We start from the raw sequence: 22,945 nt of genomic DNA, 5'->3' as shown, positions 1-22,945 counted from the left end.
ATATCACTGCACTGGTTTATGTGGTACAGGGAATGGACCCTTGAGTTTTGTCCATGCTAGGTCAGCACTGTACCCTAGTTCCCTGCTGTCTTTTCACATAGATTATCACTATGCAGTCTAGAAGATCCTCCTATCTCAGTCTCCCTGGTGCTGGGATTCTAAGCATGTGCCACCACACCAGCTGGTGTGCAAACTAAATTTTTTTTTTTTTTTTTTTGAGATAGGGTTTCTCTGTGTAGCCCTGGCTGTCCTGGAACTCACTTGGTAGACCAGGCTGGTCTTGAACTCACAGAGATCTTCCTGCCTCTTCCTTCTGAGTGCTGGGATTAAAGGTGTATGCCACCATGCCTGGCTGGTTCAAACTAATATTTGACAGTGATTTCAGTTGCCAGTGCAGAACTCAGAGGAAGGTAGGATTCGCCTGAGCCTGAATGTGGAAAAAGAATGCAAGAGTCCGTGTTTATCAAACCTCTCCTACCATGTGTGTGACAGGTGGGCTGCCACCTACAGGGTGACTGCTTGACCTCTCCAGCTGTCATAAGAAATCACATTCAAAGAGGGAGGAGACCAGAGGGGAAAGGTTTGGCAGCACAATTCCACTGGCTCACAAGTCTTTACCCAGGAAACACAGCATCTCATTGGAATTTTCCGTGGAACTGTATACACAATCCTAAACGATGTTTGTTCATCTCCTGCATGTAAATATTTCCCCCCCACTGTTCACCTGTCACCTTAGGCAGTTAAAACATTGTAAGTGTTGTTGAACCCCACATGGGGTGTCAGCAAGTCCACACCACAGGGCCCCCTGTCTCACTGAAAGTGTATAGTTAGAGCCCTGCTCTCACATAGTGTAATCTTCTGCAAATTGAGGAAATTATGACAGCCCTCCCCCAGTTTTCTTGTAGAAATTGTAAGGGTGTAAAGGAAGAGAAGGGAGAGAGAAGTTTACTGTAGTTGTGTTTTCTTACTCCTGATAAAAGAAAGAAGCAAGGGACGGAGGAAGGGAGGGGAGGAGGGAGGGTGAGAGGATGGGAGGGAGGGGAGGAGGGAGGGTGAGAGGATGGGAGGGAGGGGAGGAGGGAGGGTGAGAGGATGGGAGGGAGGGGAGGAGGGAGGGTGAGAGGATGGGAGGGAGGGGAGGAGGGAGGGCGAGAGGATGGGAGGGAGGAGAGGAGGGAGGGTGGAAGGATGGGAGGGAGGGGAGGAGGGAGGGTGGGAGGATGGGAGGGAGGGGAGGAGGGAGGGTGGAAGGATGGGAGGGAGGGGAGGAGGGAGGGTGGGAGGATGGGAGGGAGGGGAGGAGGGAGGGTGAGAGGATGGGAGGGAGGGGAGGAGGGAGGGTGAGAGGATGGGAGGGAGGGGAGGAGGGAGGGCGAGAGGATGGGAGGGAGGGGAGGAGGGAGGGTGGAAGGATGGGAGGGAGGGAAGAAGGAAGGGTGGGAGGATGGGAGGGAGGGGAGGAGGGAGGGTGGGAGGATGGGAGGGAGGGGAGGAGGGAGGGCGAGAGGATGGGAGGGAGGGGAGGAGGGAGGGTGGGAGGATGGGAGGGAGGGGAAGAGGGAGGGTGGGAGGAGGGAGGGTGGAAGAAAGGGAAGGAAAACAATGTTTGTAGCTTAAGGAAAATAATGAAATCAACAGAATGAAGGAAAACACCTTCTCTGTCTGCTGAAGGAGAGCTGAGAAGTAGCTTCTCTGGATGGATGGAAGCTGCAGCAAAATGAAGTCCACACTCCAGACGAGGCCGCTTCTCCTAAGCCCTGGAAACTGGCACATCCCAAGTAGAAATGGGAGTGTATGTCCCTCACCCAAAGGTTGATATTCAGGTTCCCATGGAAATAGCTTGCCGTTGGGCACTTTCTCAGTGCCACCGAGACACTAATTTGTCCCATGTGTTCAGAGCATCCCATTAGCTTTTCCTGTCTCCCTTGTAATCAGGAATGGACAGATTGGGATCCCCTGCAACAGATAAGGCCACCTAAGGTGGAAAACAGCTGGAATGACAATGGAGGCTGACCTCTGGCCTACACACACACACACACACACACACACACACACACGGACACACACACACACACACATGCACACACACACACACACACACACACACACACATACACACATAGAAAGGGAGACCAGGGTGGGGTTTTGGAAGCTGGGGGGGTGGGGGTGCAGGATGCTATCCTACAGAAAAGGCAAAGATAGAAAATGGAGAAAAAGCAGGAAAGAAGTTGAGCCTGCACTGTATTTAATGTCATCACTGAGTGTAAATGTGGAGATTAGAGGCAGACATCCTGAGTCTTTCAATATCAAACACTTGTTTTTGTTTATGTGTATGTATGTATCCCATGCATATTCATGTGCCCTGGAGCAGGGGTTACAGGCAGGTGTGGGTGATGGGAACCAAACTAGGGTGCTCTGCATGAACAAAAAAATACTTTTAACTGCTGAGTCATCTTTCCAAACCCTAGAATAGGATATTTTAAGAGAGACAGAGAGAGAAAAGAATTGTAGATATAGAAGCTGTGTGTGTGTGTGTGTGTGTGTGTGTGTGTGTGTGTATGCATGAACAAGTGTGTTAAGATTAAAACTCAAAAGAAGCAATGAAAGGCAATGCCGACAACATTCCCAGAAAGTAGAATAAGAAGCCAGAAATGGAAAATGAGACCCAAACCTGCGCTAGCTTCCAATTCCCAAGAAAAGAGGATGGGAGATAAAAAGAGAAGGTAACAAAGAAATAATTCAGGAAGAAACTGAGTTCCCAGAATAAAAGTGTCTGACCAGAAAGTTGCTAGCAGAATGTATCTACAAAGTCCAGCACTACTGAAATGTTAGATCAAGAAGAATGCAGAGGAAAGCCCCACAAATTCAGCTGTTGGGAGATGGCACAGGGGTGGCACATGCAATGGGCAGAACAGTGGGCATTTCTAGAACAACACCTGATAAAGACGCTGTCATTCTGCCTTTCTATATCTAATCAAACTCCTAAGTAGATATGAAGGGGGGGGGAATAAAGACATTTGCAGACATACAAGGACCCAAACATTTTTGTCCTTCCTCTGGATCTACTTGGGGATGCAGTCCAGGAAAACAATGGTGTAAAACAAACAAACCAGGACCCAGAAGACAGATGACCAAATACAGAGCAGGGGTGGGGAAAGGCTTGGACAGGAGATTGGCCTTCCGGGAAGAGAGCAGGAAAGCTGGCCAAATTCATGGGTCAGGACGGCAGAGAGTTCCAGGAGGGAAGTCTCAGGAAAATGAGTAACAGCAGCAGCAGCAGACACAAACTCAAACCAGAGAGAGCTGAGGAATTGCCATCACATTGGAACTGAGTGCTAGGAGATATCTGGCAATCTGTGGGAGCTGTGAGCAAACAACCAAGGATACATAGAAACGAAACAAGCAAAAACAAGGTAACCAATCCCTTTAGGTTAAACAACTCATTGTCTAAAAAAAAAAAAAAAAAGGAATCATAGCCATGGGACAATGCTTGGATAAGTCTTGTCATGCCTATGATTATTATGGCTTCTACCCAGAGTACGATATTACCCTGAAAAAACCAGGGAAAGGAGTGTGTGGGTGCTACAGAGGATACCCCGCTCCTGCCTATCTTACAGAGAGTTTAATAAATCAAGAGGTGTCAAGTCAAGGAAGAACTGGGCCATTTACTTAGAATTAAAGAGGCAAATAGTAGAAAGAACAGCAAAGTGACTTGAAAGGATAGGATTGTGTAGTGGGAGAGATGGATGTATTTGCATAATAAGCCTTGAGAACTATTTGACGACAATTGTTTTATTATAGTGTGTATGTGTGTGAACAGGTGTGGAGGTCAGAGGACAAATCCTGGGAGTTGCTTCTTTTTGTGTATCTTGGGGGGGGGGTCACACTAGGGTCACCAGTCTTGGCCACAAGCACCTTGAGCTGCTGAGCCCTCTCTCTGCCTCACCCCCCATTTTCCTTTTAAGCTGTCTCTTAGTGCTATGATAGTAATAATACCTGCCCCCATCCTTTGTGTTGGGTTGGGGATTGAACCCAGGGCCTTTCACGTGCTAACTACCTAGACACTCCTGGCCAAGTTATACTCTGATTAAAAAAATACAATTAAAACTATTTTTTATTTGTTTTGTTTGTGTGTTTTGCCTACATGCATGTATGTGTATCATGTGGGTACTTGGTGTCCAGGGTAGCCATGAGATCTCCTGAAACTGGAATTACAGACAGTTGTGAACCACTATGTGGGTGCTGGTAATCAAACTCGGATCCTCTGTAAGAATAGCAACTGTTCTTAATTGCTGAACTATCTCTCCAGCTACCCTTCTCCCTGTCAAAAATAGATCTTAGTATTTTAAAATATGAATGGAAATAGATCTGAAAAAAATAGCAGGTGTAAGTAGCTTACTTCAGCTGAATAGCTTAGCTCTAAAACATAGCGGGAGTGGTGCAGGTCGCCTGTAATTCCAGCTGTGTGTGTGTGTGTGTGTGTGTGTGTGTGTGCGTGTGTGTGCGTGTGTGCGTGCGTGTGTGTGTGTGTGTGTGTGTGTGTGTTGGGGTGGGGGAGGGCAAGGAGAATTGAAATTCAAGGATAGCTTGAACTATACAGTGTGTTTAAAGCTAGCCTGGGTGGGACTGGAGCTCAAGAGGTTAAGAGCACTGAGTTCAATTCCTGGCAACCACATGGTGGCTCACAACCATCTATAGTGGGATCTGATACCTTTTTCCACCTTAAAAGGCCCACATGCATGAAGAATACTCATATACATAAAAAATAATAAAATCTTTACAAAACCAGTTAGCCTGGGTGACATAGTGAGACATTGTGTCAAAATAAAACACAGAAAGAGAGCCTGGATACAGCTCCATGGTAGGGCGCTTGCTCGCCTGACATATGTGAGGCCCTATGCTCAACCTGGAGTCTACAAAATGCAAGCAAGTGGAAAGAAAAACACTGCAAGAGTCAGCCTCCAAGAAATAGCAAGGGGCCTGATACCAAACTGCTGGGTAAATCCACATTTGGGGCAGCATCAATGTGACAAGTTATTAGTCACCCTGCCTGTGGGGCTAATGTCTCAGCATACACCTGGGTGGCATAGAAAATTATAGCCAAGAAAAATGTGTCAGAATCCAAGTGACTGGATCATGTGCATGGCACAGTTCTAAGAACTTTCCATGCTTTGTTTTAGGAGTATTTCCTAGTAGACATGGGTCGAATCTTGTAATATCTTAGTTCAGTCAAAAAGGAAAATGAAGTTTGGAGACATTCTGTGGAAGTCACTCATATTTAACTGGTATAGGAACTCAAGTCTGTTGCTGTTAAACCTAAATACCTACAACTATGGGGACTTCTATTATTGTTACACATTGTGGAATGTGGCTAATAGGGCACACTACTGTCTGGTCACTTCCAGTTCTTATGAATACCAGCTTCCTCCTTGGCAGTTTCAGCTTCCTCAGAAGTTCTAACACTCAAAATGAATGCATACAGCCCTGTTAGCAAAATCTGTCAGTGCCGGCAAATGAAAACGTTTAGGTGACAAGCTAAACAGAATCTTGAGATTCTGTCTACACAAGCTTTGGAGGACTCATCCTTGGTCACTTGTGGTCACTTTTGTGACCATGTTCAAGAATGAATTTTAAGAAGAGAGAACTAGGGCTCTGAAATATTTTCCATTTTGCAAGCAAGCTGATGCTGGGGTCACCTGTACTTTAAATGTGACCAGTTCCTCCTATTGGGGAATTTGTAATAGTTACTTCTGAGGACTTAATCCTGTATATCCCAAGCTCAGCACTATGACCAAGTGGAGACGAACAACTCCAGAAACAACTTGCTTCCCCTTTATACAGGTGTGCACCAAGCACTAATTTAACTGGTCAGAATGTCCTTTCTCTCCTTTCAAAAGGCTCAGTGATAGCCCTTTATTTAAGCTCAAGTCTGCCACCTTGTGGACAGCACTTTTTAAAAATTATTTCTCAACTTTTTTGTCTTTCTAAAGATTTTTCATTTTACATACCAGCCCCAGTTCTCCCTCTCTTCCCTTCTCCAGCCCCCCCTTCTCACCCACATCCACTCCTCAGAGGGGGTAAGGCCTTCCTTGGGGAGTCAACAAAGTCAGGCTTACCAAGTTGAGGCAGGACCATGTCCCTATCCTCAGTATCAAGACTGAGCAAGGTATCCCACCATAGAGAATGGGCTCCAAAAAGTCAGTCCATGCACCTGCGAAAGGTCCTCGTACTACTGCCAGCCCCACCCACATTCAGAGGGCTTGCCCATTCATTTAAAAAACCATCAGATGCCTCTATGGTTTGTAAGGTATCTGAATAGTATTATTCTTTCCACTTTATAATGAGAAAATTCGGGATTAGAGGAAGGAAGGAATTTGAAAGCACCTGGAATGTCTTTTCTGACCAGTCAGCAAAAACTTAAAGTACTCTCATTGCCCTGAGAGTTTCAGCCCAGGAGATGTTTTGGCTCATCAGCTATTACCAAGTAAGGGCTTTCTGCAGAGTTGAACTTGGTTCCCATCTGGCCCTCTGCCATTCTGGATGGTGGAATTATCCAATGCTGTTCAGGTAAAGAACTCCCCCAAGAGAAAGCAGCAGCCACTACCCAATTTCTCCCATTTTCAAGTTTGGTAAGTTACTACAATGCTCCAAACATGGAGGTAGTGAACTATAAAACCACATGCCATGAGTTCTCCTTAGAATTTTCCAGAAGCATCCAGTGGCCACTTTACTAGGGACATGCTCCCATTTGAAGTTCTCTGGATACCCTGTGCAAAGACAGCGTGCCCTTCATGAACACATCATGGCCGTGGCTGAACTCTGTGAGTGGAATTAGATATGTAAGTCTCTCTGTTACTTTTCTTCCTCACGGAAGAGAGATGGAAGGTCCAGGTTATTCACATGAAGCTCAGAGCTTCATGTGAGCTTTAGAGGATAAGTGTATGATGGTTGGCTTTCGCTGTCAACTTGACATACCTGGAAGGAGTCTCAGTGAGGAAATGTCTAGGTTAGGTTGGTCTGTGGATGGCTCTCTTACTAAAGTTAATTGACATGGGAAGGCTGAGCCCACTGTTGGTGGCATCATTCCCTAGGCAGGGGGTCCTGAACTGTATTAGAGTGTAGAAACAGAACAGAGCACAAACAAGCAAGTGCACATGCACACATTCCTTCCTCCTTGCTCTAGACTGTAGCTATGATGTGACTAGTTCATTGATTTTTCTGTGTCTCTGACCTCTCTACCACGAGGAACACTTCCGTGAAGCCAGGACAGAGATGAGATCGGAGGACTGGAAGAAGTCATGCCGTTTAGCTGGTGGCTTTCCTTATTTGCACTTTCTCATTTATTTATAGCAATTACTTTATAAATGACTTTTGCTAATCAATAAAACTGTCTTATGGGCAACATTTTGGTATTTTTGGTTTCGTTAGGAAACTGAATGGGAAGAGCACATTCCTACCTTGTAGATGCAGGACTTTGCATTCAGGAAGAAGAGTTCAATGGTGGCATTGTCCTTCAGGTAGGAGATGCTTTCTATGTAGAATCTGTAAGAGAAAAACCACGTGTGAGACACAGGGGGAGTGGAAATCAACCGCAGCATTGAGCTGCATGGTTTCAGAGGAGGACTACAGTTCCTGTGCTGAATGAAGAGAAGAACAAGGGGCCACCAGGCTTTTCTCTGCTGCCTTCTTTGAGTGGGCACTGTGTTTTATACCCATAACCATATATACAGACATTTTTCTCAACACCCATTCAAGGACAAAGAGCCTATGAGAATACATTCCTGGGATCACTGAGCACTTGGAAAATTCAAATCACAAGCTGAATGAGATATTGACAAACACAACTCTAAGATTCTAAGATTCCTGTTTTTCTGTGTAGTGAAGTCATCTTTATTATATTAAAGATACAGTTCACCAGTTCAGACTGTTTACTTTTCTTGCTAGAGATCCTCAGTGCAGTTCCCAGCACCCATATGGGATGGCTGGCTCACAACTGCCTCCAACTCCATTTCCAGAGAGGCCAATGCCCTCTGCCCTCCGGTGGGCACCAGAATATATGTGGGCACATAAGCTCATGGAGGTGTACATACATACACATAGATATGTCTGAAAATATATAGTCTTATGATATAAATAGGAGCTTTGGTAGTGTAACAACAGCCTTACCTCTAAGGACAAAATACTTCTAAATATTAAGCTATTATGATAATAAGATATAGAACATAATTGAGTCTACAAATTATAATGCCTTTTTAGCATTGATTGGTATGTGTCTCTGTGTATGTATTTATGCATACATATGCAGTGTACATGTACATATGTGTCTATATTCATATGGAGGTCAAAGGACAATTGAGTGTAGTTTCTTAGGAACTGTCCACACTTAAAAACAAACAAACATGGTCTCTCACTGGCCTGGAGATTACCAAATACAGTGGCTAGAGAGTGAGCCCCAGGGATCTCTTTCTGCCCCTCCAACTCTGGCGATGGTCCTATAAGCATATGCAACCATGCCTGGCTTTATGTGGGTTCTGGGGATCTGAAGGGACCAGACCCTCACCCAGCCATGACAGGCTGCAGAACAGACCCAGCAAGATGTAGGCCGCTAACTCAGCACATGTTGCTGATTTTCTGGCCTTCTGATCTTGCCAGACCTGCTCCAGTCACTAGAAGGTCAGATATCATCCATGTGATAAGGAACCACTCAGAAGTTAGGTGGCAGGCTCTGAATGTGCTTCACGGTAATAGTGGTATACATGGCATAGCAACTACCCTGGGAGGACTCATAGGCCATAGCAACCAATTGACCAATCAACACAGGATAGGTCGTCCAAGCCTGGAAGTACACCAATCCTGAGACTGTTTCAGACCCCTAGACTCTCCCCTTAGTCACCCCAATTCTGTGTCCTCACCCCACCCACCATATCAGAAGGAGGAATAGAAGAACAGAGTTGATAGAGTTATCTGTTTTTGCATTGGAATGGGTCTTTTGGTGATTTTTGGGTTCAGAATTTGTGCATAACAGATTCAAACTTGAATCCTCATGCTTGTACATGTGGAAAGCACTTCACTGACTGATCAGTTACACCAGTTCTCCACATTAATTTAAAATCAAAAAGCCTTTAAAATACACACCCAAGAGAAAAAAGTGTGTGTGTGTGGGGGGGGGGTAAACCTACTATCCTGATGGGAGATGCGATTCTATATATATGTTTCTCATACTGGTTAATGAATAAAGCACTGTTGGCCAATAGGAAAGGAAGATAGAAGGGACTAGGAGACAAGGAAGAAAGAGGAAGTAGTAAGGAGGAGTCAAGATGGAGAGACTGGGGAGACCAGTCACCTGCCCCACGTGAAAATACATAGATCAACAGAAATGGGTTAATAATTAAGACAGAGCTAGCCCATAAGAAACAAGTACCTGGCCAACAGCATTATATCAAATACAGAGTATCTGTGTGTTAATTGGGGCTGGCGCAGCGGTGGGACAAGACCAGCGGCGGGCAGAAAAAACCTTACTCCTTATACTATCCATTTTGGGTTTTCGTTTCTTTTGTTTTTTCTACCAATGACACATGGGATGCCTGCACAAAATCACAAAGTTTTCATGGAAAAACAAACAAACAAACAAACAAACAACAACAACAACAACAAAAACCCAAAACAAAACAAAAAAACCCAAACTCAAAATGGCAAAAAATTACCCATAGTCATATGAAAATGAGGATGGATTAAAACAGGCTCAGAGCTGGGCCAGACCAGATTGCTCCAGCTGTAAAAGGAAAAGATACCCAGAGGGACCTCAGGTCCTGCCATCCCAATGCAAGCTCTCTGGAGCCAAGTCTCCACAGATCCCTTGGGCATTGCAGACCTGGATTAACTATGATTCTCACACTCTTAGCTGACCATCTACTTTCTTTTCCCTTACCCAATTTCTAATTCTTCATTCTGCTATTTTTTTTAATGTTACTTTTTTTATCCTAATCATTATTAAACCAGACTTTTAAAAGGAATTTGTTCTGTTCAATGGAGCAGCAGGCGGTGATCACGTGGCTCTTACAAGCACTTCCTATGTGCTTCCCTGAGGGTGATGAAGTGTGACCGAATTTCAGTCCATCCCTAGGCTAGGATAAGTGCTCTTAAGGCTGTGACATTCACGCACATTAAGCCAAATGAGAATTGAATTCCTATCAGAAGCAGCGTATGGATTTCTCTCAAGATGAAACATGCCGACATCATTTAAGTTTACGTTAAACATGCCTTTGCACATCAGTTCAGAGTTTATTGAATTCTTTAATCAGATAATGTGCCCATTCAGTCTAAGGACCAGCGCATTGAGGACAGAGCGATTTTGGATGAGGAAATGACTGAACTGCAGGGAGCTGGAGTAAAACCCAGACTAGACTAGGAAGACACTGGAGTAAAACCCAGACTAAATCTAAGGAAGTAAGCAGACAGCAGGGCACAGAGGGTGAAGTGAGCAAAAGAAGCAGCAAGTGCTGTGGCCATTCAGAACCAAGACACACGCTTCTGAGGAGGAAGACAAAGGCCAGGGACCTAAACTCAGCTCTGTGTGACTTAGGACAAGTCACATAATCATACTGAGATTCTCTTTTCCCAAAGCAGGGGCCACTGAGAGGAGTGGAAGGAAGGGAAACTGTGGTCGGGATGTAATTAATATATGAGAGAAGAATAAATTAAAAGAAGAGGAAGGAGGAGGAGAACAAGGAGGAAGGGAAGGGGGAAGAGGTAAACAGAGTGGGACTCAATGGATCTCCATGTGAGAAGTCTTTTTATGTTTATACTGGGATGAATTTAAACGAAAACACCCACCACCCCTGCCACTGCCTCTCCACTGCAGCAGCCAAGCCCAGACTGGACTTACTGTACACACCTGTAATCCCAGCTGTGGGAGGTCCAAGCAGAAGGAATGGGAGTTCACAGCCATCCTTAGCTACACAGCAAGAGTTTGAGGTCAGTCTAGGCTACACGAAACCTTGCCTCAAGAAACAAAAGAGCAAAAACCCTCCTCACAACCTACAAACCCAGGCTAGGCGGGCCAGGCTCACAGCCCTTGTCCATATACTAAGTGATGTCCTCTGCCATTTTCTGAATGTGTGAAGAGGCTGCTGTGATGACTGTGGTGCAGATTCATATACATGTGCTAGTGAACTGGTGTCAGAGATGGGCAGGTCACCTCCATCAATAGACAATAGCCATTTGTCACAAAGTCAGAGTTACACAATTCCAAAGGATTAAAAAAATGGCCCTCACTTGCAAAGCCTGTGAGAGGGGACCAATTGATCTATAGCTGCCCTGTCCCCAAAGCACCTGCCTGCTGCTCTGGGAGCAGGTGTTTTAGATCGTGGGACCTCCATGTAGTAGGATGTGCAATGGTCTCTGGGGAAAATTGAAGCTGCACAATTTTCAGTACTTGAGTAATGGAAACCTAAAACACAGTGGCAGATTTTATAACTTGAAGTATGTTAAATGATTAAATTTAAATCTGGATATTCATCCTTTAACTCTTTGTGTGTGTGTGTGTATGTGTGTTCATGTGTACTTACAGGCATACATGTGGAACTCGGAGTACATAAATACTTGATTTTCTCTTACTGTGTAGGTTCTGAGGATGGAACTCAGGTCATCCTGTTTGGCAGCAAATGGCCCACTGAGTCATCTCTTTGAGATTATTATTTTTTAATTAAAAATTATATCTGATGTGTATGTGTGTTTGCGCATGCACACCTCACACAGTGCACATTTGGACATCAGAGGACCAATGGGAGGTGGTTCCCTAAATCTCCATCATTTGCAAAGCGTCTTTGGCAAGGGCAGTCAGAATAACAGCATATGGGAAGAAGGGAAGCGGGAAAACTGGAGGAGATGTTGAAGAGTATGTATGATAAAGACAGGGAAATGCTTTGAAAATTAAGCTATTTCAGACTCTACACATTTAGACTCAAAATTATTACATAGTGCAAAGATAGCTGTTAGCCTCAGGAGGGCTCTGTAGTTTTTCTTAAGAGTCCAAACAGGACAGTGACCCTAACTGTTTTCTGTTTTAACAGTGAGACATGGTGACAGTGAGGTAAGGACTGGCTTTGTGGATATGAGACCCCACTCCTGGAAGTTTATGATAGCTGAGAAATCACTTGACAAAGTGTACAAGTGGCCTTTTTACATCAACCTGCTTCTGTGACTCTGTTCAAGCCATTCTACAGAGAGCCACTGCCAAAAGACCCCTCTCCCTTCATCCCTCAGCTTGAAAGTGCCCTCTGGAGATCATTTCCATAGCCAACGACCTCCTCCAAATCGCCTAACCTGGGACAGTTTAGCATACCTCCCACAGTCTGGTCATTTCTGACTAGGATTCTCACTAGGCTGCCACCTCCTGGATAGCCAGGGAATATCATTTTTATTTTTTTGCCTCAAGAACAAGTGTAGAGCCTGGTAATTTGATGTTCAACTTTTCCACTCCATCCCCTCTTGGTTCCTCTAAGGGGTAGCTGTATTATCGTTCCCAGGAGTAGCTGTATTAGTACTTTCTGGTCACTGTGAAGGAATGCCTCATAGAATTAACTCAGAGGGAAGTACTCATTTGGAGTCAGTGTTTGAGACACTGGTCCAGCTTGGCAGGGAAGGTATGGCTGCTGAGTAGGGTTTCAGAACAGTTTGTTCATATTTTGCTGGCTGGATTAGGAAGCAGAGAGCTCAGGCTGGAACAGGGGTGAATGTACCCTTCAGAGTACCTCCAGCAGCCTGCTTTTGCTAGATAAGCCCCATATCCCAAAGGTTTGCAGCATCCTCAAACAGTGGTGCCAGCTGGAATTCCACGTTCAAACACAGGATTCAGTGTGTTCATTGTGTTAGGGAGGGGTTGGGGACTTAAGTCACATGGACAGTGAAAGAGTAAGGACAAAGAGATAACAAATGTCAAAAGTGTCATGCTACTTTAGGCATGGGGTCTCACACTCCACCCAGCCAGTCGTCATGCTACTTCTCCATCTCTTACTGTTCACACGGAAAGTCGTTACAGCAAGGCTGTTCATTAGCTTGTATCTTAATGCCAAAAAATCACAAGTGACCCCCCAGGTCTGAAAGAGCTAACTGCCTTAGTAATTCTGAGTGTAAATCGGAGCATCTGAAGTGACTTAATTTTCTAAGTTCCCCATCTTTATCCCATTTGCCGTAGTCCTCGACTAAAGGGTGAAGATGCTCCGCATGTTCCCACCCTCAGCCCCAGATTTCTCCAGAAGAATATTTTATGAAACTCCAACACTTTGCTTCTATCTTCAGTGCTAAAGTAATGGAGAAATGAATGAGGTGGCAGCATTGCCATCTCTGGCATCGGCATCCATTTTTATAGATCTCTCCTATCAGGAGGAGAGCTCGAGGAGGTTTGCAGAATAACAATATTCTGGGATGGAGGGGAAAAAAATCCTTCTCTTGACAGAGATTGGAAAGCAGTTTCCTGTTAACCTTTATCACCAAGACAACAGCCTGGAAAATCTTGGAGGCTCTGGGCCTGTCATGTTTTTCTTTATAACCTTGGGCATTTAATTCATCCTGAACTTTCTACCTATGCTAGGAAACGTCTAAAGTGAAAAGCTTGGATAAAAACAGACCTGAGACATCTCCATTCACACCCTGGGCAGGCACCAGGTGGAAAAGATTTCTGGAGAAATGGGGACAGTTGATGATTTGCATGGAAGGTTAAGATTATCTTTTTTTATCCTCCAAAAACTCGGTTTCATTTCCCACTTTTATGAGCATTGGGTGTGTGGGCCTCTATGGCAGTAGGTGGCAGTGTTGTCTCTTCTTAATCACCATTGTAAGAAGGAAGAGACGCTTCCTCAAATGGTTTACAAAGGACCGGCTGGGCTCCTAAGGGATCCCAGGAAAATGAAAGATGGATGCTCCACTGCAGGGGTCTGTGAGGCAAACCCAAGTCTGTTCTGTGTTAACTGCATCTTTACAATGCATGAACGTCTGGGCACTGCTGGCTCCAACATTAGCCAGTAAGCGATTCATGGCAATCAACTCTAACTCTCACAGGTGACTAACAGGCCCAACGCCACACTTCCACTACCTCTATTGCCTCTTACACGCTGCCACCATCTCTCCCTTCATGTTCCCCTACTCTGCCCAGAGACATATTCAAGATGACATGGGAAAGTCCCTAGGTTTGAAAGTCCATCAGAATCAGAATCATTCAAATTAGTCAATCTCAAGCCTGCTTTCCCAGCTCATCAGTTGCATTCTCTAGAAACCATAATAGAGGATGTTGCCTTGTATTCCCCCCCACCTTGCCCTCTGACCCTCCCAGGTGCCTTTGCCTACAGAGCTTCAAGTAGAATCACCCCTTCTCTTGGGGGATGTCACAAGCTATTTTTCAACACTTGATCTGTTGGCTTTATCATACTTGAATAACAAAATAAGCACTCGTGTGTAAATGCACATGTGTGCCATGTGTGCATGGAGGTCAGAGGAAAACTTGATGGAGTCGTTACTCTCCTTCCATCACTTGGGTCCCAGGGATAGAATTCACATCTTCAGGACTAGCAGCTGTCAGGTCCAAAGGAAATTCCATTTCCCAAAATTCTAGTGGTCAGACAAAAGCCAGCACTCCTCAGGAACTTGTGAGGTTGGTTCCCCTCTACTAAAGGAGATATTCCCTTATCATTGCCTCTTCAAGGGACCAGTGGCTGCCAGTGGTACCCATCAGTGCATGCTGGCCTCCAGGCTCCTCAGTATCATCAGGGCCTGTTTCACATTTCAGAGTCTATGCTGGCATCCTGGATCTCAGCTCTCCCTACCTATTTCCTGCAACAAAAAAAGAAAAAAACAAACAAAACCAAACCAAAACAAAAACCCATACATGCAAAAAGAACCAAAGCACAAACCAAAATACCCACTTCAACTCATGGGCTTTCCCTGCCACAGCTCCTCGTTTCTCTTTATACTCCTGCTATTTCAGCTTCTCTCTGTCTCTCTCTGTCTCTGTCTCTGTCTCTGTCTCTCTCTGTCTCTCACCCCTCTTTTGTTCTCTCTTGGGTTTATTTTTCTCTTTATTGCTCACTTTCCCCCTACCCCCTCATGGTTAAGTCCAGTCTGATGGCCATGTTCAGTCTAGTCTCCTTCTTTCTCCTCCTGCGCATGCCTCTGGCTGTTTTCTCCCTCATACCTACAATAAAACCCTTCCCCTTAACCATACCTTGGAGTGGTCATGTCATCAGTTTATATAGCAGTCTTACTCCTGAGCCATCTCTCCAGCCCACTAAATACATATCTTAAAATAAGTTACCTCCCACATTTAACTGGAATAATCTTAGTGCTTCTTTCTGTGCGGAAAGGAACAGCTTTCGAGGCTGAAGTCAAAGCCAACCAAGATGTCTTTAAGCCCCATGAGCATGTGATACCCACAGCAGATCCAAGGACTGGCTACTCTAGAGTATTTTATCCCAGTCTGAAGCGGGAGTGTGTGCTCCATGTTCATTAACTGGATGATTGTACATCAGGACGTGCAGCCTTGGGGAGCCACACCCCTTCTTTAGCTCATGGAAGCTTCTGAAGGTGACACATTGTCTAGTCGGATGACATCATCCAGGTTTCTGCCAGGCCCCTGCCCCTCTGCCTCCCTCTTGCAGCCACCTCTTGGCACTTGGGAATCACTGAATATTTACAGCAAGTGTTAATTAAACGGGCCAGTGGTTTCATTTTGTAATGAACACAAATGTCACATTTGGAACACTGATTTCTTTTTTTTTTTTTTTTTTTAGTGGCAAAATGGGGGCGATAATAATGAGAATAATATGCTGTGGCTTTGACAGCCAAGTGCCTCTGCTGGAATTTCAGAGGCTTTAAGTCTTAACCGGGACCCAGCTGAATTAAGGCAAGTTCTGGTTAGCTGAGCACCTCATTTAAGATCCAAGTCACCATTGTTCTCGAGAGGGACAGGAAGCAGCAAACATTGTGTTGTCTCAATCATGGACAGAGACATCCTCAGGGCCAAAGGGTCATCTTCTAGATAATAGCTTCCTGCCGTTCCCTTATTGTCTTTTTCCTATTGTTCATTCAGATTGTTGCTTATAAAACTCGAGGTTTGAAGAGATAAATCTCATCTACTTATTCTCTTACAAACACAGTGGCTAAGTGGGGTCATTTAGCTGAATATACAATTCAAGGAACTGCCCTGTAGGAATTATTCCAAGTATTAAACCTGGGCCAACAAAATGCATAGACTTCCTTGGGTACACAGCTATATTTTACTACCATTTTTTTTTTTTTTTGACCCACTTCTTGGGCTTAGTCTCAAGATGTTAGAACTTGCCTTATAGCAGTCAACAATGGCTGGAGGAGCTCTTGGTCACATGGTGATTAGTGTGCAATCAGAGGGGAGCAGGCAGAAGTGAGGTCGAAAGGTGAAGAGGTAGACAGATCATAAGGAACACATTACTGATAATGGGGACCATTAGCACTGAGCATTCTAGAAAGGTGCTCAATGGCAACACATGGTGGGGCAGGGGGAAGGCTGAGGTCAGAAACAGAGCTTAACTGAAAGACTGAAGGTCTGGGTGGTGGTTACAGAGGCCTGAATTCCAGTCAATGGAGTGTGCTTGGTAAGTGGGGAGTAAATCTGAGATGCAGAAAAAGAAGAAGCAAGGAGAAAGCAAGGCACAGGTGGGAAAGAGGGGGTGCTGTTGGCTGACTCGGGGATCTGGCCTGTGAGGGTGGGGAGGTACAGGAGCATCAGCTACATGGATAACGAGTTGCCACTGAACAACCTGTGTGCTAGGGGCAGAAATCGACGGCATCAATGGGCTCAGCTGCATTTGGGTGCATATCTGTAGTAGCAGAAAGGACCTGGAAGTACCGAGCTCAGGACTGGTGAGATTGGAGCTGTCAGTATAGGGAGGGTCTTGGCAGCCAGTGGTGAGCATAAACACACTTGCTGGAAGAGTAGCCGGGAGAGAAGAAAAGCCAGGCCAACCTCACAAACACTAACATCACAGTGTGAGTAGGGCCATGCAGAGGGCCAAGATCTGGACTGGAACTCACAGCACCAAGACCTGAACCGCCACCAAGGGTGTGGTCAAAGGCAGCCAGAGCTACACAGTGCTGCGTCAGAGGGGCACCAAAAGCAAGCGTCTGTGGGATCTGTACGTAGAGTCCTCCAGGGACCTCAGGGTGTGCTGGAAGCAGGGGTGGCTGCTTACAAACTGAGAAAGCAGTGAAACGTCGGGAGGGAGCAAGCAGAGACCCATCTTGCTGAGTATTTATATGAACAAAGACGAAAGTGAGAGAGCAAAGGTGGGTGCAGCACAGGAGAGTATTTCCTCCAGGTACTGAGGCCACATGTGGTTGTGAAGGGGAGAATGCCAGGGTGAAGTAGCTGGAGGTAAAGAGCTCTGAGGTGGGGGAAAAGCTGGGACAGAAGCGTCCGTGGCTCCTGTATGATGACTAAGAGCCACTCTTCTTCTGAGCGATGTGTGTATACATGTGTCCATGTGTGTATGCATGCATATATATATATATGTATATATATATATACACGTGTATGTATGTGTGTGGATATGTATGTGTGTATGTGGGTGTGTGCATCTATCTTTCTGTGTTTAACTATGTGCATTTTTACATGTGTGTATGCTTGTGTTTATGTGTATGCATTGTACATGTGTATGTTTGCGTGTGTAATGTATGTGTGTAGAGCAGAGACCTGAAGAATCCACAAAGTTGAAGCTGATAATAATTAAGTCTGTAGGAAAAGAATTAGGCTAATGGAATACACTCATGTTGACTTTTGTTTTCTTTGACAAATCCTAAGTGACAGCATCTTCTTCCAGCAAAGGAGACATTGTTAGAAAAGCACTGAAGTACAAATGAATTCTTACTTGGAGCTCACCTCGGGGACAGAATCTGCCTTTTCTCAGAGAAAATAAATGCCTGGGTTTGTTAGAGCGATGTGTGGGTGAGCTGAAAAGCGGGAACTCAGATCACAGCATGCTAGACTTTTATGGCCAGTACCAAGGTGACAGCCACCTGGAGATGTGGATGCAAGAGCTGATAAGGCAGTAAATAAGGGCCTGAGTTCAAGGAGGACAGAGGAGAGGAAATGGTGTCAAGAGGTTTTGCAATAGGGAATCCAGGAAGAGGAGTAGGGGCCGGCTCAGGGCTTACAGTTCACATAAGAGGATGAATAATGACATCACAGATTCCACAGAACCACAGGAGATTAGAGAAGAGAGGAGGAGTGGGCCAGTTATATATTCATTTGGATCTGATGAGTTCGAAGCATTCAGGTAAGGCTGTCTAGGAGGAAGCTAAACATTAGAAACATGCTACCTTCCAGAAAGATCCACTGGATAGGAGCTGGAAAGAAAGGAATATTCTGTTGTCTGGCCTGTATACAGGAACAGCAGAGAAGAGTTGATGGGATGGCTCAGTGGTTGGGAGTACTTGCTTTTACAGAGAGCCCAGCTTTGGTTCTTAGAACCAATACCAGGTAGCTCACAACTGACTGTAACTCCAGTTCCAAGGGATCCAAAGCCGCCTTCTACCTCTGAGGGCACTGTCTGAATGTGATGTGTATACAGATGACCACACACATGAACTCTCTCTCTCTCTCTCTCTCTCTCTCTCTCTCTCTCTCTCTCTCTCTCTCTCTCACACACACACACACACACACAGAGTAGAGGAGGGTTGATCCTAAGTAGAAGTTGGAGATGAAATTAATTATTTACATGTGGATTCATATGTGCACATGTGTGCTTACCCACACATGCATACCTACCAGTGTGAGCCCTCCTGCAGGCCAGCAGTCACCTCCAAGTGTCTTCCTCAATCACGTTCTCTATTGAGTCCCTCAATGACCTGATATTTGCCATTTCAGCTGAGTCCGCAAGAACCCCTCTGTCTGCCCCTCTTCCCAGAGCTCAGTCATATGGGGCTTTTACCTGGGTGCTGCAGTCTGAACTCAGGTCTCCATGCTTGCTCAGCAAGCTGTTTACCCACTGAGCTACCCCACCAGCCCAAGTTATTTTTCTGAAACACAGTCTCGCACTGCAGCTCAGAATGGCCTTCATCTCAAAGCAATCCTCCTGCCTTAGCTTCCCCAGTGCTATAATCACAGGTGTGAACTACCACACTCACAATGGGGATTTTCGTATCATGAATATTCCCTGAGATGCTTGCTAAGGCCAACTGAAAGTCCCGTTGGCAGGAGAGCAGGTCAATGGTGGACACATGCAGCCCTTGGCCAGTCTGCTTTCCAGTTCTCTCTACTGCTAGCACCTACTGATTATTTCCAGCTTCCTTGTCACTGGGTTTAGGCAGAGAAAACAGCCTGGGGGTGACGTGGGAAGGTTGCACACATCCTAAGGGACCTCAAAACTCAATGCTTTGCAACTGGGGTTTGAGTCTCCAAAACTTACAGACAACTGGGGTCTGTTCAGATGCTTGGAAAACGCCCAGTGCTTTTGGTCCTCTTTAATAATGTTGACACGAAAAATCAGGAAAAGAAACAGTGTTTAAAGAACTCAGCCCGGTTTTAAAGTGTAAATGACTTGGTGTATATGTACGTTAGAATGTTCATATGTGTGCGGGTGCACATGCATGTGTGTGTGGGACCAGTGGTCACCTTCCAGCACCATTCCTCAGGAGCCTCCCACCTTGGTTTTTGAAACCAGTCTGGAAATCATCAAGTAGGTTGCTTGGCTGGCTGGCCGGGGATCCCAGGGATTCTCCTGTGTCTTCCTCTGTACTGCTAGGCTTACAGGCACCTGCTACCAAGCTCAGCTTTTTTACAAGAGTTCTGGAGATCTAACTCAGGTCCTGTAAGCTTTATTGACCAAGCCATCTCCTCAACCACACACATTTTTTTTTTCCTTTGAGACAGATCACACTGTGTAACCGTGGACAGTCTAAAACCTTGGTAGAACAGATTGGCCTTGAACCCACAGAGACTCACTTGCTTCTGCCTCCCCAGTGCTGGGATTAAATGCATGCACCCTCATGCCCCAAGAAAATATTTTCTTTTAGAAATGAAATAATTTATTAATTGTTTATTTTTTGGTACAATAAAAGTAATGTTATATTGGGGTAAGTTTACCCCATTCTAGGGTGGGGGCCAATTTCATAGCTTATAGTTTAAAGCATATTAAATGGTAATTTGGAGTTCAGGTTGTTCATCGAATAGCTCTTGAACACTTTAAATCTTATTCTACACAGCCATGTCAGAGCTGTGAAGCTTCTATAAATAACTATGGCTCTCTATCTACCACTTAGGTTTTTTAATAACATTGTTAAGGTACTTGAAAGACTGACAGTTTGGACATCTATCTATGTGGCATTAAACTGCAAGTTGGTCAAACTTACACTTTGCTCATCAATGTCTGAAGACTTTTGTACTAGAAGAGCCCCTTTGGGAAAATTTCCCTCCAGATTGGAAACTGGAAAGTTGCTGGAATAGTTATTGCAAAAAGAATAACAATACACAGATTTCTAGTACATATGTTAGCAATTGTGCACAGATTGGGCTGGCGAGATGGCTCAATGAGGCTAGTGTTTGCTATGCGGAACATGCATGACAGCCTGAGGTTGACCCTTAGAATACTTGACTTCTGTCCTCTGACCATATATGCACTGTGACATGCAAACACACATGCACACACATACTGACAATAATGACAATAATAATAAACTGCATGCACTGAAATGCCTTTGTACCAACTCTCAGCACAAACAATAAAATCTCAATTATGGAGAGAGGAAAAAAAAAAGCTGTAGCAAGAAAAAAAAAAAAAAAAAAAAAAAAGCTGTAGCAAGGAGGGAGTACCTAACATGTGGGCAAGTGTAAACCTCTACCTACGATTATAGGTTAATGAACCAACTCTTGCCTAATCTCACCTCCTCCCTCACTGGAATTATTAGTCTTTGTTTTATAAGGTTATTTCCCATTCGTCTGAGACCCCATTAGGGAGGATATAGCACTGAAATCATTCCCATCCGTAATGGAAATAGCTGAGATTAGCTCTGATATCCTTGCAGCTGTTAAGCAAATCAAAAAAGCATTAACTGCAAGTTGAAATTTACTCCACCAGCTGAGGTAAAGAAGCACTCCAGCCTGTTAAATGGGCCCTTTAGCTCTTTGCTTGAGACTTGCTGAAGGCTGTTCATGGAGTCAGGACCATCAAGTCTAGAACCACAGCCTTGAACCTATTCTTCAGGGAGAAATGAGCTGCAAGCCCTTTGCATGCTACTCCTGATTTCTGTGAGTGTGTTTAAGAGGAGCAGGGCCTGTAGACTTTGCAAAGTGGGCATTTTTATTTGAAAACAGAGGTATGTAGTGTAGTTGTTAGCAAGCTCAAGGTCCTGGGTTCAACCCTCTGTACCAGAAGAAAAACCTAAAGCAAACCTAGCCCTTCCTACCTCTGCAGTAGTGTTGATGGCTCTGCTGCTATCTGCTCAGTGATATTGTGCCTGGGGGGCTCTAGCTCCTGGCTTTGCTGCTCAATTACATTTTGAGCCTCCTCTGGTCCTATAGCCATTTGCAAACAGATGTGATCAGTCCTGGGGTCTTCAGAAAACAGGGCAAATGTTATTCTTAAAAGTTCTTTATCGGGGCAGGGAAGATGGTTTAGCCGGTTAAAAGTGCTGGTCAAGCCTAATGACTAAAGTTTGGTCCCTGGAAACTACATAAAGGTGGAAGAAATGAATCTATTCCAAAAGAGTTGTCCTCTAACTTCCACATGCATGCAGTGGTATGTGTGTCCACACATATACACCAAGAACACACATACAACAATAATAAAGTTAAAAAATGTGTCACACGAGGCAGAGGAGATGACTCCAGTCAGCAAAGTGCTTGCTTTGCAAGTACGAAGACCTAAGTTTGAACTCCAAAACTGGGGTTTTAAAAAATCCACACACATGGTGGCACATTTTTGTAATTCAACACTGGGGGGCAGAGACAGATGGCTCCCTGGGGCTTGCTGGCTAGTCAGCCTGGCCTACTTTGCAAATCACAGCACACTGAGAGACTATATCTTAAGTAAAAGGTGAACAATGCCTAAGGAATGACATATGAGGCTGTTTTCTGGGTTCTATACGCACATGCATACATGTAAACACACACACACACACACACAGGGGACATGAACGCTGGTCTTCATGCTTCAGCTGCAAGCGCTTCAACCACTGAGCCACCTCTTCAGCCCTCTGACATCTTTTGATACTTTATCCTTCCTTGTCAGACAAACATTTCAATCAACCCTATTTGCAATAAATCTGTATAGTTCAGTGGACTCTGGTGGCACTTAGGACAGAAGCAATGACTGCAGAGGCTTCTTATGGAGCTTCAAGTGCCACTAAAACAAATACGAGGACTTGTGACACAGTACAAGCCTCAGTTTACTGTGAGATATATGACTCTCTCTCTCTCTCTCTCCACTCCCCATAAAATGTTTTTTTTTTTTCATTCCACACACGCACCCTCACACAAGTGTGCAAACCTGTGGCCAGTGCACACACTGATGGGCCCAGAACAGTCATACCTGAGTGTCCATCTTCTTGGAATGTAGCTGTGTCTTTATCTTATCCCTAACTGCAGACCAAGAGATACTTGATCTCCCTTTTCCTTCGAGTCTCTTCTTCCTTCCAGACTTTTCTGATAAAGAACAGAAACCAAAGCAGGAATTCCAGGAGGACCTACCTGACACAGAAGTACAGAACCACGGGCCCAGACTTTTTGGGGAAGTCATGCTCCAGTACTCTTCGATCCAGTTGAAGCCAGTTCAAGTGTCCCCTAGAGAAAGGAGAGGCACCTGGTTAGGTTGTTGGACTGCACAGGTGTTTGGAGATGAGGGTCTCCATGGAGCAGAGCCCACTGGGTCATAGGCACACAGGGGATCTTGACTCCATCCTAGTATTTCAGAATTGGAGGAAC

The 22,945-nt window shown here is 45.0% G+C and overlaps 1 protein-coding gene across 8 annotated transcripts in view; it reads right to left on the bottom strand.

Moving 5' to 3' along the window:
* Positions 1-22,945, bottom strand: part of Frmd4a (FERM domain containing 4A) — a 590,169-nt gene that overhangs the window by 105,633 nt on the left and 461,591 nt on the right. For all 8 annotated transcript variants that reach the window (XM_051205872.1, XM_051205874.1, XM_051205870.1 and 5 more), the window contains 2 exons: positions 22,712-22,804; positions 7,458-7,542 (listed from right to left, as the gene is read on the bottom strand). In XM_051205872.1, the coding sequence (XP_051061829.1) occupies positions 7,458-7,542; positions 22,712-22,804 (178 nt within the window). The remainder of the gene's footprint in view (positions 1-7,457; positions 7,543-22,711; positions 22,805-22,945) is intronic.

Source organism: Phodopus roborovskii, unplaced genomic scaffold, assembly GCF_943737965.1.
Source record: "Phodopus roborovskii unplaced genomic scaffold, PHOROB, whole genome shotgun sequence".
In the NCBI taxonomy this organism is placed as follows: Eukaryota; Metazoa; Chordata; class Mammalia; order Rodentia; family Cricetidae; genus Phodopus; species Phodopus roborovskii.
Note: the sequence above shows the minus strand (reverse complement) of the source record. Positions and strands in the feature narration are given on the sequence as shown.